This window comes from Trichosurus vulpecula, chromosome 1, assembly GCF_011100635.1.
Source record: "Trichosurus vulpecula isolate mTriVul1 chromosome 1, mTriVul1.pri, whole genome shotgun sequence".
Taxonomy (NCBI): domain Eukaryota; kingdom Metazoa; phylum Chordata; class Mammalia; order Diprotodontia; family Phalangeridae; genus Trichosurus; species Trichosurus vulpecula.
In genome coordinates this window covers 471,582,682-471,595,365 of record NC_050573.1, presented here as the reverse complement: position 1 = coordinate 471,595,365, position 12,684 = coordinate 471,582,682, and the positions used below count along the sequence as shown (strand labels likewise).

The following is a 12,684-nucleotide window of genomic DNA, read 5'->3' as shown; positions in this document are numbered from 1 at the left end:
CTGAGTTAGTCTGGAAATAGTGGCATTTTATGTATCAATCTACTTGCTCTTTGGCTAATTTTATCAGTTTTGTATCTTATTTTTATGCTTCATTTTTAAAAAAGTTTCATAAGTTTAATTGAAATATATAAAATATATTTAAGACAAGTGTAGTTTATTACAGATAGTAACATATATATATTGTCATTTAAAAGTCTGAACACTAATGCTGATTGTTTCTTTAATGTATGCAGTGAAGATTGGCAGATGTCAGGGTCAGGATCTCCCTCCCAGACAGGTTCAGATTCTGAATCAGAAGAAAGAGAAAAAAGCAGTTGTGATGAAAGTGAATCTGACTATGAGCCAAAAAATAAAGTCAAAAGCAGGAAACCTCAAATCAGGTAAAAATCAATATTCTCTTATTTGATATCATATTAAGAATCTTCAGTTGTCAGGGATAGTGATTCCTCTGTACGTAGATATTTTACATTTAGGGTTAAGCCTTTTGGAGGGGGGGACGTTGCATCTGCACCTTTGATTCTTTGGTTTCATTGATTTGAGGAACTCCTGATGTGGAAACTCTCCTGTGGGGGCAAATTATCAATTCCTTTTAACTGTCCTAGTTTCATGGTCATCTAGCAAATATTTGTCAGATAGGATTTAGCCCAAGTTTCCTGACTCTTAAGACCTGCCCTTGTTCCTCTGTGTCAATGAAACCACTACCTTACGGTCCTTCAAAATATTTTTAAAGCATTTTGTTTTTCCTTTTATAGAACTAAAGCAAAAAATGGAAAGAAGATCTCTGGACAGAAGAAGAGACAGATTGATTCATCTGAAGAAGATGATGATGATTATGATAAAAGAGGTTCTCGTCGCCAGGCAACTGTCAATGTTAGTTATAAGGAAGATGAAGAAATGAAAACAGATTCAGATGATTTATTGGAGGTTTGTGGAGAAGATGTTCCTCAACCTGAAGAAGATGAATTTGAGACAATAGAAAGATTTATGGACAGTAGGATTGGAAGAAAAGGAGGTATTTTTACTTATTTGCTCAACTTTACCACAGACTATAAGGAAGAACAATTCAAATCTTGTTTTGTTGGATATAGTTGCTAGTATTACCCCAGTGAATAATTCAATATAGTCTTCACATTCTGTAGTTGAAATCACATTGACATATATCTTCCTGTCCTTACTGTTTAATGGTTTGCTATTTGCCTAAGGAAAGTACTTGATTTTATTGAGTATTATCTGTAAAAGAGAATACTTACCATCACACTCTGTACATTGAGTTTTAAAATTAGGAAATTATTTGAGTTTCTTGTAGTTATGAAATGCTATCAGGAAGGTAATGGTAATTTCAATATTGAGATTTCTTTCACCTGAATTTTTCTAAGATTTGGTTTATTGTTATTTTCCCTATACAAATGTAAGATATCAACAGTATTATTGTTATCTTAAGATATAGCTTTAACAACACTTCTCTTTTGTTGGTATTAAAAGCAAAAAATGTAAGAGTTCAGATACTTTGAAGCAGAACTCTAGAAGTACTGTTCGGTATTTATAAGTTGAGAAACTTTTTTTATTGTGATTTGGACTTTGTGAGATTTTATAACTGTCATTTGAAATGGCCTGAAAAGTTAAATAGTCACTGAAAAGTCATATTCTAGTTGATACTTGGAAAATGGAAGTTATCTTTTGATTTAAATAACTTGCTGCATACTTGCAATTGTCCATATCATCCTGATATAAACATTTGTGCTATAAAGGTTTAAAAATTATTTTCAGAGGTTAAATTTATATCATTTATTTTTATTCTATGTTATTGATATAATTGTCCTACTCACTTAAACAGTCTTTTTTAAATAAGGAAGTAAATATTTTTAAAATAAATTCTTGACTGAATTCTCAATTTGAATCCAAAATAGCTTTCTTAAACCATGAGAGGTTTACTTAGTCCTTTTGTTGTTATGTACTCATGAATGCATGTACACATGTATTCATATACACATGGGTAACAATATACTTAGTAGCACGGTAAAAACAATAAGAAAACTAACTTTATTTTTTTTGTTTTCAGCAACTGGTGCTACTACAACCATCTATGCAGTTGAAGCAGATGGTGATCCCAATGCTGGATATGAAAAAACTAAGGAACCAGGAGAGATCCAGTATTTAATTAAATGGAAAGGATGGTCCCATATCCATAACACTTGGGAGACTGAAGAAACCTTAAAACAACAGAATGTGAAAGGAATGAAAAAATTAGACAATTACAAGAAGAAAGATCAGGAAACCAAACGATGGTAAGTATGCTTTCGAATCTCACTTAAATGCACAGATCATATATACATGTACTAAGTGCTTTTGATAAAAATTATAGATGAAAAATAATAAAATGTCCTGTTAGCTCAAAATATATTATTGTAGGCTTATTATTATTTATTCAGTGAACTAAATAGTAAAAGAAATGAAGGTAGTGCAGTTCCATGTAGAAAGAGATACCATTAAGCTAACATTCTTGAATCTAGGATGTGACCTGCTTCCCATAAGAGTAATACAAATGAATATGGAAGCAGGTAGAAACCAAGCAGTCACTCTTCATCAGTGTAATAAAGCCATCTGAAAAGTTTCAGTTCACTGTACTGTATTTCTTAGGATTGTGGCCTAAAGCAAATTGTTTGCGGACATACATGCACAGGAATTGTGAACAGACTGTGTCAGCTTTGCTTTTGTATCCTCACAGTTGTTGGAATCTGCCATCTACTAGGTGATCTTGTACTTAGCAAGAATTTCTAGAGTAGAAAAGTCTTTAGAGATCCCCTATTGAATATCTCCAGAGATAGGGAATGTTCTGCCTCTAGGCTACATGTGGCCCTCCAAGTCCTCAAGTGCAGCCCTTAGACTGAGTCCAAGTTTCATAGAACACATGTTTTTATTAAGGGGATTTGTTCTGTGAAGTTTGGATTCAGCCAAAGGACCACACTTGAGGACCACCCTTGGAACTCATTGCCAAAGAGAATCCCTTCTATAACATTTGTGGTAAGTGATGCACCAGGATCTACTTGAATGTCTTCAGTGGCAGTAAGCTTTCATTTAGGAACTCATGACCTTTTTAGTGAATGGAAACTTTTAGTTAGTCCATCAATGTTATTTCAGCATCTATTATGTGCGAGGTACTCTGATGCAAAGATAAAAGTCCTTCCATGGAAATAATTCACAGTCTAATGTCCAGAGCTTAGTATGCCTGGAACATGGTAAGCACTTAATAAATGCTGACTAACTGGGAATAACTGTGTACAAATGAACTACGCACAGGATAAATTAAAATAAGCAGCCAAAAGAAGGCACTAAACTTAAGAGGGGTTCGAAAGGTTTCCTGTAGTAGATAGAGTTGTAGCAAGGGCTTACAGGAAGCCAGGGAAGCCAAGAGGTGGAAATGAGAGGAGAGAGCATTTCGTGGGGGATAGCCAGCAAAAATTACTGGAGTCAGTAGATGGAATGGTGATGAGTGTGTGAAGAGGTGTAAAGTGTAAGATGACTAGAAAGCTGAGAAATGAAGGAGCTAGTTATGAAGGGTTTAGAATGTCAGAGGATTTATATTTGATCTTGTAGGTGATATGGATCCTTTGGAATTTATTAAGTAGTGAATATGACATGTTCAGCTCTTCACTTTAAAAATCACTTTGATAGCTGAGTGAAGGATGGACTGGAGAAGGGAGAGACTTGTAGCAGGCAGACCAACCAGCAGATCTGACGACCAGTAGTCCAGGTACGAGGGAGTAAAGGCCTGTACCAGAGTGGTGGCAGTGTAAGAAAGGGGCATATGCAAAAGTTGCTACAAAAGTAAAATCAAGAGACCTTAGCAACAGATTAGATATGGGGGCAGGGGAGGGAAAGAGAAAAGAGCGACACACTCTATTGAACATCTAGTTCAGGATGTCCAGTAGGCAGTTGGAGATTTAATAGTGGAGGTCAGTGGAGGTATTATAGTTGAATAAGTTGATTTGACAGTCATCACCATAGAGATTATAATTGATTCCATGAGAACTGATGAAGTCACTAATGGGAAACTGTATAGAATTAAAAAGAGGGCTCAGGAAAGAGCAGGCTAGTGACTGACCCGGTTGAAGATCCAGCAAATAATACTAAGAAGGACCAGTCAGAGGTAGCAGGAAAATCAGGAGAGAGTAGTGTTATTGGAAATCTGCAGAAAAGAGAATATTAAAGAGAAGAGGGTGAATCACAGTGTCAAAGCCTGCTACGAAGTCAAGAAAGGTGAGAACTGAGGAAAAAAAGCCATTAGGTTTGGTGATTAGGAGATCACTACTAGTTTTGGAGATAACAGTTTCAGTGGTCAGTGGTCAGAATCTAGGCTATAGAAAGCTAAGGAGACAGTGAGAGAAGAGGTAATGGAGGCACCTTTTGTAGACTTCTTTCTTATGGAGTGGTGCTAACCACAAGATCTGTCATCAGTGCTTACTGGTGTAGTGATGGGAATGAGAGTAAAGTAGTTCTTTAATGTCCTGGCTCAGAATTCCCCTCAGTTTGCCCATCCTTAACTGAGAATTTCTTAAAAGGGCTACTCATGTTATCCATTAAGAATTAGTCCTCACAACTTAATTGATACCTTAGCAGTTCTCATTCATCAGTTTACCCAGGTTGAGGCTTGTCTCAGGAATCTGCTGCCTCTGCTCCAGTTATATTGGCCTACTTTGTGGTCTGCTCCATGGCTTCTTGCCATAGGGTCATCAGATATTCCAGGAAACCATGAATCTCAGGCCTAGTCATGGTTCATCCCAGATAATTGGATCTAATATGTTACAAAAGTGCAATTTCTGTACTTTGAACTGTATGGACACATTTCAGCTAACTATTTCAGTAAATGTCTTGGTTCTATAGGTAGTGGGAAAATGAGTAAAGTCCATTGGCAGAGGACCTCAAATAGACCTTTCTTAGGGCCACAGATCAATCAACAAGCATTTATTAAATACTGCATTCTAACACTATGCTAAGCATTGGTTATACAAAGGAAAATAAAACCAAAATATTCCCTGTTGTCAAGGAGATTATATTCTAATTGGTGTGATAAATTATACCTAAATTGGTACAAACTCTTAGAAGATTACAGACTAGATGGAAAATAAATAGCCTTAGAGGGATGTGGACTAGCAGCTGGAAAGACTGGGAAAGGCCTCCTGAGGTGTCACTTGAATTTTAAGGAAGCCAGAAATTCTAAGAAGCAGAGATGAGTATAACAAACACGGGAGACAGGCAGTGCAAAGTCTCCAAGACGTGAAGAGCAACAAGTAAGCTATTATGGCTGAACCATTGAGGTTGTGGAGGGTAATAAAGTGTAATAAGACTGGAAAGGTAGGAAGAGAAAAATTTCTGAAGAGCTTTAAATTCTGAAGAGAGAAATTTATATTTGATCCTAGAGTAGACAAGAAGCCATGGGAGTTCACTGAGTGAGGTCAGGAAGTAGGATGTTTGTGACATGGTCATATCTATACTTTGCAAAAATAGCTTTGGCGTCTGTGTTAGTATGGGGAAAGACTTGAGTCAGGGAGTACAATTAGAGAGCTGTTGCAGTAATCCAGGCAAGAGCTAATGAGGACCTGAATGAGAGGGTAGTGACTTTGTAAACAGAGAGGTATATTTGAGAGATGTTTTAGGGAAAGGAATCACAAGATTTGGCAAAAGTGGTTATGTCAGTTGAGTAGGAGAGGGAAGTTCAAGATGACACTAAGGTTCCAAACCTGGAAGGATGGTGGTATCCTTGACAATAAGCAATAAGGATGTTTGGAAGATAGGATTAATGGAAAGATAGTGAGTTGTGTAGGACTTTTTGATTTTGAGGTCGCTACAGGACACCGAATTTGAGAGATCCAAAAGGTAGCTAGGTAATATGGTACTAGAGTTTAGGAGAGGCTTGTACTGGATATACAGATCTGGTAGAGAAGACAACTGAATGATTGATGAGATGACCACGTGAGTGTGCAATGGGGATTGAAGAGATACTAGAGAAGAAATGAGAAGGTTTAGAACACCATCGTGGAGAGTAGCTGAGTATAACATTTGTCTCGTTCCTAGTGAGGGCTAAATTGAAGTTAGATAACAAATTTGTAGTGGTCCCAGTCAACACAGCTTTTCAATTTCCTTTAGCTTTGCTCACCAGCACATGAACGTACAGAGTTGAGCTAGTTCACCAAGAGGTCAACATAGGGAAGGGAAGGGAGAGTAGTTAGAGCAGGGTAGTGGCCTGGGGTAGTACTGAAGGATGGAGGGATTTGAAATCACAGTAAGATTGAATCATAAGTTTAAGATGAGTTAGGCATAGGGAGAGATGGAAAGATAAAAGATCTTGAACAAGGAATTGAATTGGAATACTTGTTTGGGCTGGGGAGGAGAGCGGGGATGGTAAGGTAAAGAAAGGTAAGACCATCTCCAAGTGTAGCAATTATGGAGTACAAGAATAGATAGTAGAATTAGAGTAGATTGAGGAACTGTGATAATAGGATGTGTGAGGGAACATAATTTGTATGCTGAAGTCACTGTGTATGGGGAAAGGGAGACTAAACCAGTCAGTGAACTCATTAAGAAATGAAGGAATATATCCAACCCTTGAAATTTGAGTTCCTATATCATTGCATGTTACATATCCTAGCCCTGAAAGATTACTTGCCTTCAAGAAATTTCTATGTGTAGCACTTGTGCAAGAGTGAAATGAATTTCCCTGCAGCCAGTAGATTTTCTTACATTGCTGGTACTCACCAAGGAGTTACTTCTGCAGGACAGACTCATGGTAGTGAATACCTTAGAGGGAGCATATACTGATCCCATTTCCCTGGATGTTAACTAACCTGTTCTGATTCTTTACTTTTAGAAATTAAATGACTGGTTTAATATAACTGGATCAGCAGTTGAGGTTCAAAGCATCACCTTACACTAAAGTAGCTGGGATGATGTAATGACCAGCAAACATTAGTTTCCCCATTGATAACTTTAAGACCATTGTCAGTTCAGGAGAGGCAAAAATACCACTTCTTCTCTGACCATTGTACTGTACCGTTGATCAAGCATTAGGTGCCCCTAGCCCAGCAGACCATATCTAAACTCTTATGGGTTTAGAAACTGATGCCCCCAGAATTCATAAAAGGAGATTTATGCAAAGGCACATCATCTGACATTTGACCTCCCCAACCTAAATCTCTGTCTTGTTTATATGGGGGGGGAGGGAGGGTAGTAGAGTCTTACGCTCTTGTCATGACTTCTGTCCTCTGAACACTGTCATCTTACGTGACTACCACCTCGATCATTAATTCCTATTGTCTTATCCCAATGAGTACAATTTACTTTATTACCTTGAGGGCATATAAACTGATGAGGATTTAGGAAGAAGATGAACAGAAAGTAGTCTTCTGTAAATGTAGAATGAGAGTATGGCATAATTTATGGAAACTATTCTTAGAGTCTTTCAGACTCTAGGTTCAAGTCTCTGCTTTGACTCATTCTGGCTGTGTTACTTAGAAAGTCACTTAATTTTCCAAGGAAATTATTTGCAATTCTAAGTTGCTTAACAGCTGCAGATTGGATTCATTGAGGGAGTTTGTTTAATATCCGTTCCCTATACTAATTAAATAGCAGATCTGCATTCCCACTCCTCCTAACTCTGTGACCCTTTAAAAAAAAAAAAGGCAGCCCAAAACTATATGCTCTCATGATTTTGGGGCCATGCAATGTAATTATGTTATCCCAGAGATATATGAACCACATTTTTCTATTTCTTTTTCTTTCTTTCTTTTCCTTTCCTTTGTTTTCTTTTTCTTTTTTTTTCCTTTTTTTTTTTTCTTTCTTTATTTCTTTCTTTTTTTTTTTTTTTTTGAGACTGGGTCTTCCTATCTCGCCCAGGCTGGAAGTGCAGCGACCACTCAGTGGCCTGATCCCACTGCTGATCGGCACGGAAGCTTTGACCTGCTCCGTTTCCGACCTGGGCCAGTGCACCCCTCCTTAAAAGCATCCTGGTGGTCCCTGTGCTCCTGGGGGTTCACCATAATGGTACTGGACTTAGTGCTAACTCCTGATCAGCCTTACCCCTACTGCAGTTCAGAACTCCGGAGCTCAAGTGGTCCACCAGCCTCAGCCCTCCCAGTAGCAGGGATTACAGGCCTGTGTCACCACACCCAGCTGAACCACATTTTTCAAGACCTGCTGGACCTCAGGGTAATGTGGTGTACTTTAATAGCATATTTTAATAGTATACCCAAATAGTCTGCATGGGGCTAGAGAGCATAGTTTACTTCTTGGAGAAGAAGATAAATATTGTCTCATCAATGGAAGTTATCTCAAAGTGGTGATATACCTGCTACTGTCAAGGATCTAAAGCAATTCCTAAGTTTTGTAATTCACTTAGATGTTAAATACAATGACAGTTTCCAAAGCACATTTCATTGAATGCTAGAGAAAGAGGCTGTCTTGACTAAATTCAGGCAGCAGTTTATATCAGTTGTGACCTGAACTTAGCCAAATTTCCACTAATCCTTTAAAAAAAATCAGCAAAAACTGCATTATCAAACTAAAATGCTAAGACCCATGGAAGCTTCTTTGCAGAAAAGAAAGTGTCAGAATTGACTCACCAGATAGCAAACAGGAAGGGAAAGGGCTACATGCATGTTAACATAAACAGAAATCTCTGCTTAACTGATGTCACTCACTTTACTCTTCCTGGTTTTTCTGACTCCATCAATGTCTTCAAATTCCTGCATCCATTTAGGTTAGCTTCCCTGAAACTCAGCTACCACCTGTCTCTAACATCATTTGTGGCTTTCTCTTTCATATTCTAATCTCTCTTCTGTTTGTACCTTTCTTCACCATCCCATACTCCCAGGAACAATCCATGGGCACTCAAGCTGGACCACTGGTCTTTTTAAGTGTTGATTAACCACCTAACTACAAGTATTAATTGGTGCTGCTCTCTTCTGTCACCATTTTGAGAAATTACCAGTTAATGCTTTTTGTTTAGAACAGTGGCCTAATCAGAACTATTGTTTAGGAAGATGTATCTGGCAATGGTGTGTAGTCTGGATTTGAGAATCTTCTAGAGGCAAGGAAGACAGTAATAATCTGCATAATTAGATAAATTAATGAAACTTTAGTCCTTAATAGACCTTTATATTTTGATCAAATCTTGGTTTTATTAGCATGAATATTCCTTCCACCACCAAGGTAGATCACAGTTCCTTCATGCATTATTCTGTACTGTGGTTTTTATCAGAATTGTATGTACATATACATACATGTCTATATATTCATACTTGATGATGCCATACTTACCAGTGACCTGTAAATGTGGTATAAAAGATACTGAAGATTTATATGACTGGTAAAGACTTTGTTTCTGCCAAAGTTTTTCCATTCACCCCCTGGAGATCTGATTATACATAGGTAATTCAGAAATTAATATCATGTTTGTAATAACAAGTTTGTTTTTTTGACTCAAAGTAGCAATTTTTTTCTTTGTCTTTTTTTAATGAACCATGATTACTTCTCTCTGATTCTTCATTTATTTATAAATACAAGCATGACATATGAGTAGTCTATAAACCTCATTTCTTGATCCCTAGTCGTATTTTCCACCATAGTTTTCACAGTTCTTCTATGTCAACTTTTGCACTATGATACTAAAGTATATAGAGCTTCTACTTTATCTTCCACAATGGACTTTGATGAGTCATTCAGTATTATCTTCCTATTGGTCTGTTTGCTTATGATCATCTTGAGAACTGATGTCTACTGCTAGTCATAACAAAGTGTCCTCATTCTATAGGATGAAGACCCATAGTATTATTTATTTAGGGTGATCATCTAGTTGAACCCTTACATTTTACAAATGAAGAAGCTGAGGCCCAGAAAGATTATGACCTGCTCAGGCTCACACAGGTAGCAAGTGAATGAGCCACTTTCCTCAGTCCTGTGTGGGTTTACTTCATCAGCAATTGTGGCAGCACAGCTAGTTTTATATTCCCAGATTTAAACAATGCTATAACTGAAAAGACAAAATAAATTTCTGTGGCCCTCTGATACTACTGTGGAACTTTAACCTTGATACTTTTTCTCTATTTCTGACTTACCAGTTCTTCTTCTACTGAAGATTCATTTCTTTCCTGCTGGATCTGTGTTATACAGTTTTTATTGCTGAAGCATATTGGCAAGATTTTTTTTTCTTGTCCTGGATGCTTGTTTGACTAAATCAGTATAGACTTTATCATTACTTGATGACTCCTTCTTAATAATAATAGCTAACATTTTTCTAGTGCATATTATGTGCCAGACTTGGGTGCTAAGTGCTTTACAAATACTATTTCGTTTGATCCTTACAGCAAGCCTTATCTCCTTAGGAGGTTAAATCACTTTCCCAGGGTTGGGTCATACAGCTAGTAAGTCTGAGGTAGAATTTGAACTCAGGTCTTCAGACTCCAAGCGCTGTAGTCTCTCTCCACTGCTATGTAGCTGCTTCTAATGCAGAACCACCCAGTCCTTTATCTTGGACCATTGCAAATTAAGTAACCATAGTCTTGGCTTTGTAGGTTCCCCCTGGAATGTGCCCTTCATTGTACAGGCTGAAATTTACCTCTGTTTAGTAGTACACGTTACTGTAGTAAAGGCCTCACCTTTAGAAGGTGAACCAGAGTGGATAAGTCATTTTAAGGCAAGATAACCAAGTGTGCCACAAAGTGTTTTCTTGTTAACCTTTGGCTATACAATGAAACCTCTTTTTTATTCATCTCTCCATGGTTAACCTGTGAGCTCTCATTCCATTTACCTGTTACTCATTTATACCATCTCTTTTTTATTTTTGATAGAATGTTAGTTCATACATATATGGTTTAATTCCTCTTGTAGTGATATAATTTATAGGTTGTTACAGATCTAGAACCCCAACAGGTAGTGTTGTTAGTTGATTTTAAATATGTTTTTGTTTGTACCTTCTGCCTCTTTTCCATGAGTCCACTGAGTTCTGGTACAATATTGGTAACAGAAGACAGCTACATAGGACTAAGGACCATTGTGCATTTTTTTTTCAACACGAGCAGTATTTATCATATAGGCTTTCTTGAAATGGAAATTTATTGATATTTACTTTGAATCCCCTCTAACATTCTGCTGTACACATAACATGACATGCTTTTTTTATCTTTCCTTATTTTGTACTTAAGCTTCAATAATTAAGTTTATAATATGTTTCTTTTTCTTTTTTTTCTTTTTTTAATGATTTTTTTATTTGATATTTTTGGTTTTCAGCATTGATTTCCACAAGATTTTGAGTTACAAATTTTCTTCCCATTTGTACCCTCCCCCCCCCCCCACTCCAAGATGGCATATAGTCTGATTGCCCTGTTCCCCAGTCAGCCTTCCCTTCTGTCACCACTTCTTCCCCTCCCCCCCATCCCTTTTCCCCTTACTTTCTTGTGGGGCATTGTATGCCCCATTTTCTGTATATCTTATTTCCCTGTTGCATGCAAAAACAACCCTTTTTTTTTTTGGACATCTGCTTTTAAAACTTTTGAGTTCCAGATTCTCTCCCCTCCTCCCTCCCCACCCACTGTCCTTAAGAAGGCAAGCAATTCAACATAGGCCACACATGTATCATTATGCAAAACACTCCCATAAATAGTCATGTTGTGAAAGACTTAACTATATTTCCCTCCCGCCTATCTTGTCCCCCTTTGTTCAGTTTTCTCCTTTGACCCTGTCCCTATTTCAAAAGTGTTTGCTTTTGATTACTTCTTCCTCCTATCTGCCCTTCCTTCTATTGTCCCCCTTTTTTATTCCCTTCCCCTACTTTCATGTGGGGTAAGATACCCAGTTGAATGTGTATGTTATTCTTTCCTCAAGTCAAATATGATGAGAGCAAGATTCACTCATTCCCCCTCACCTGCCCCCTCTTCCATTCCTACAGAATTGCTTTTTCTTGCCACTTTTATGTGAGATTGTTTACCCCATTCTATCTGTCCCCTTCTCCCTGTCTCACTGTATTCCTCTCTCATCCCTTAATTTTATTTTTCTTTTTAGATATCATCCCTTCATATTCAACTCATCTTGCGCCCTCTGTCTATGTATATGTATATTCCCTTCAACTACTGTAATACAGAGAAAGGTTTCATGAATTACACACATCATCTTTCCATGTAGGAATGTAAGCAAAACAGTTCAACTTTAGTAAGTCCCTTATGATTTCTCTTTCTTGTTTACCTTTTCATGCTTCTCTTAATTCTTGGGTTTGAAAGTCAGATTTTCTATTCACCTCTGGTCTTTTCACTGAGAATGCTTGAAAGTCCTCTATTTTATTGGAAATCCATATTTTGCCTCAGAGCATGATACTCAGTTTTGCTGGGTAGGTGATTCTTGGTTTCAATCCCAACTCCTTTGACCTCTGGAATATCATATTCCAAGCCCTTTGATCCCTTAATGTAGAAGCTGCTAGATCTTGTATTATCCTGATTGTGTTTCCACAATACTCAAATTGTTTCTTTCTGGCTGCTTGCAGTATTTTCTCCTTCACCTTGGAACTCTGGAATTTGGTGACAGTATTCCTAGGAGTTTTGTTTTTGGGATCTTTTTCAGGAGACGATCGGTAGATTCTTTCAATTTCTGTTTTACCCTCTGGCTCTAGAATATCAGGGCAGTTCTCCTTGATAATTTCTT

The 12,684-nt window shown here is 37.5% G+C and overlaps 1 protein-coding gene across 4 annotated transcripts in view; it reads left to right on the top strand.

The window, feature by feature from the left end:
• Positions 1-12,684, top strand: part of CHD1 (chromodomain helicase DNA binding protein 1) — a 125,094-nt gene that overhangs the window by 43,805 nt on the left and 68,605 nt on the right. For all 4 annotated transcript variants that reach the window (XM_036768302.1, XM_036768291.1, XM_036768294.1 and 1 more), the window contains exons 6-8: positions 234-380; positions 753-1,012; positions 2,060-2,285. In XM_036768302.1, coding sequence (XP_036624197.1) covers positions 234-380; positions 753-1,012; positions 2,060-2,285 — 633 coding nt within the window. The remainder of the gene's footprint in view (positions 1-233; positions 381-752; positions 1,013-2,059; positions 2,286-12,684) is intronic.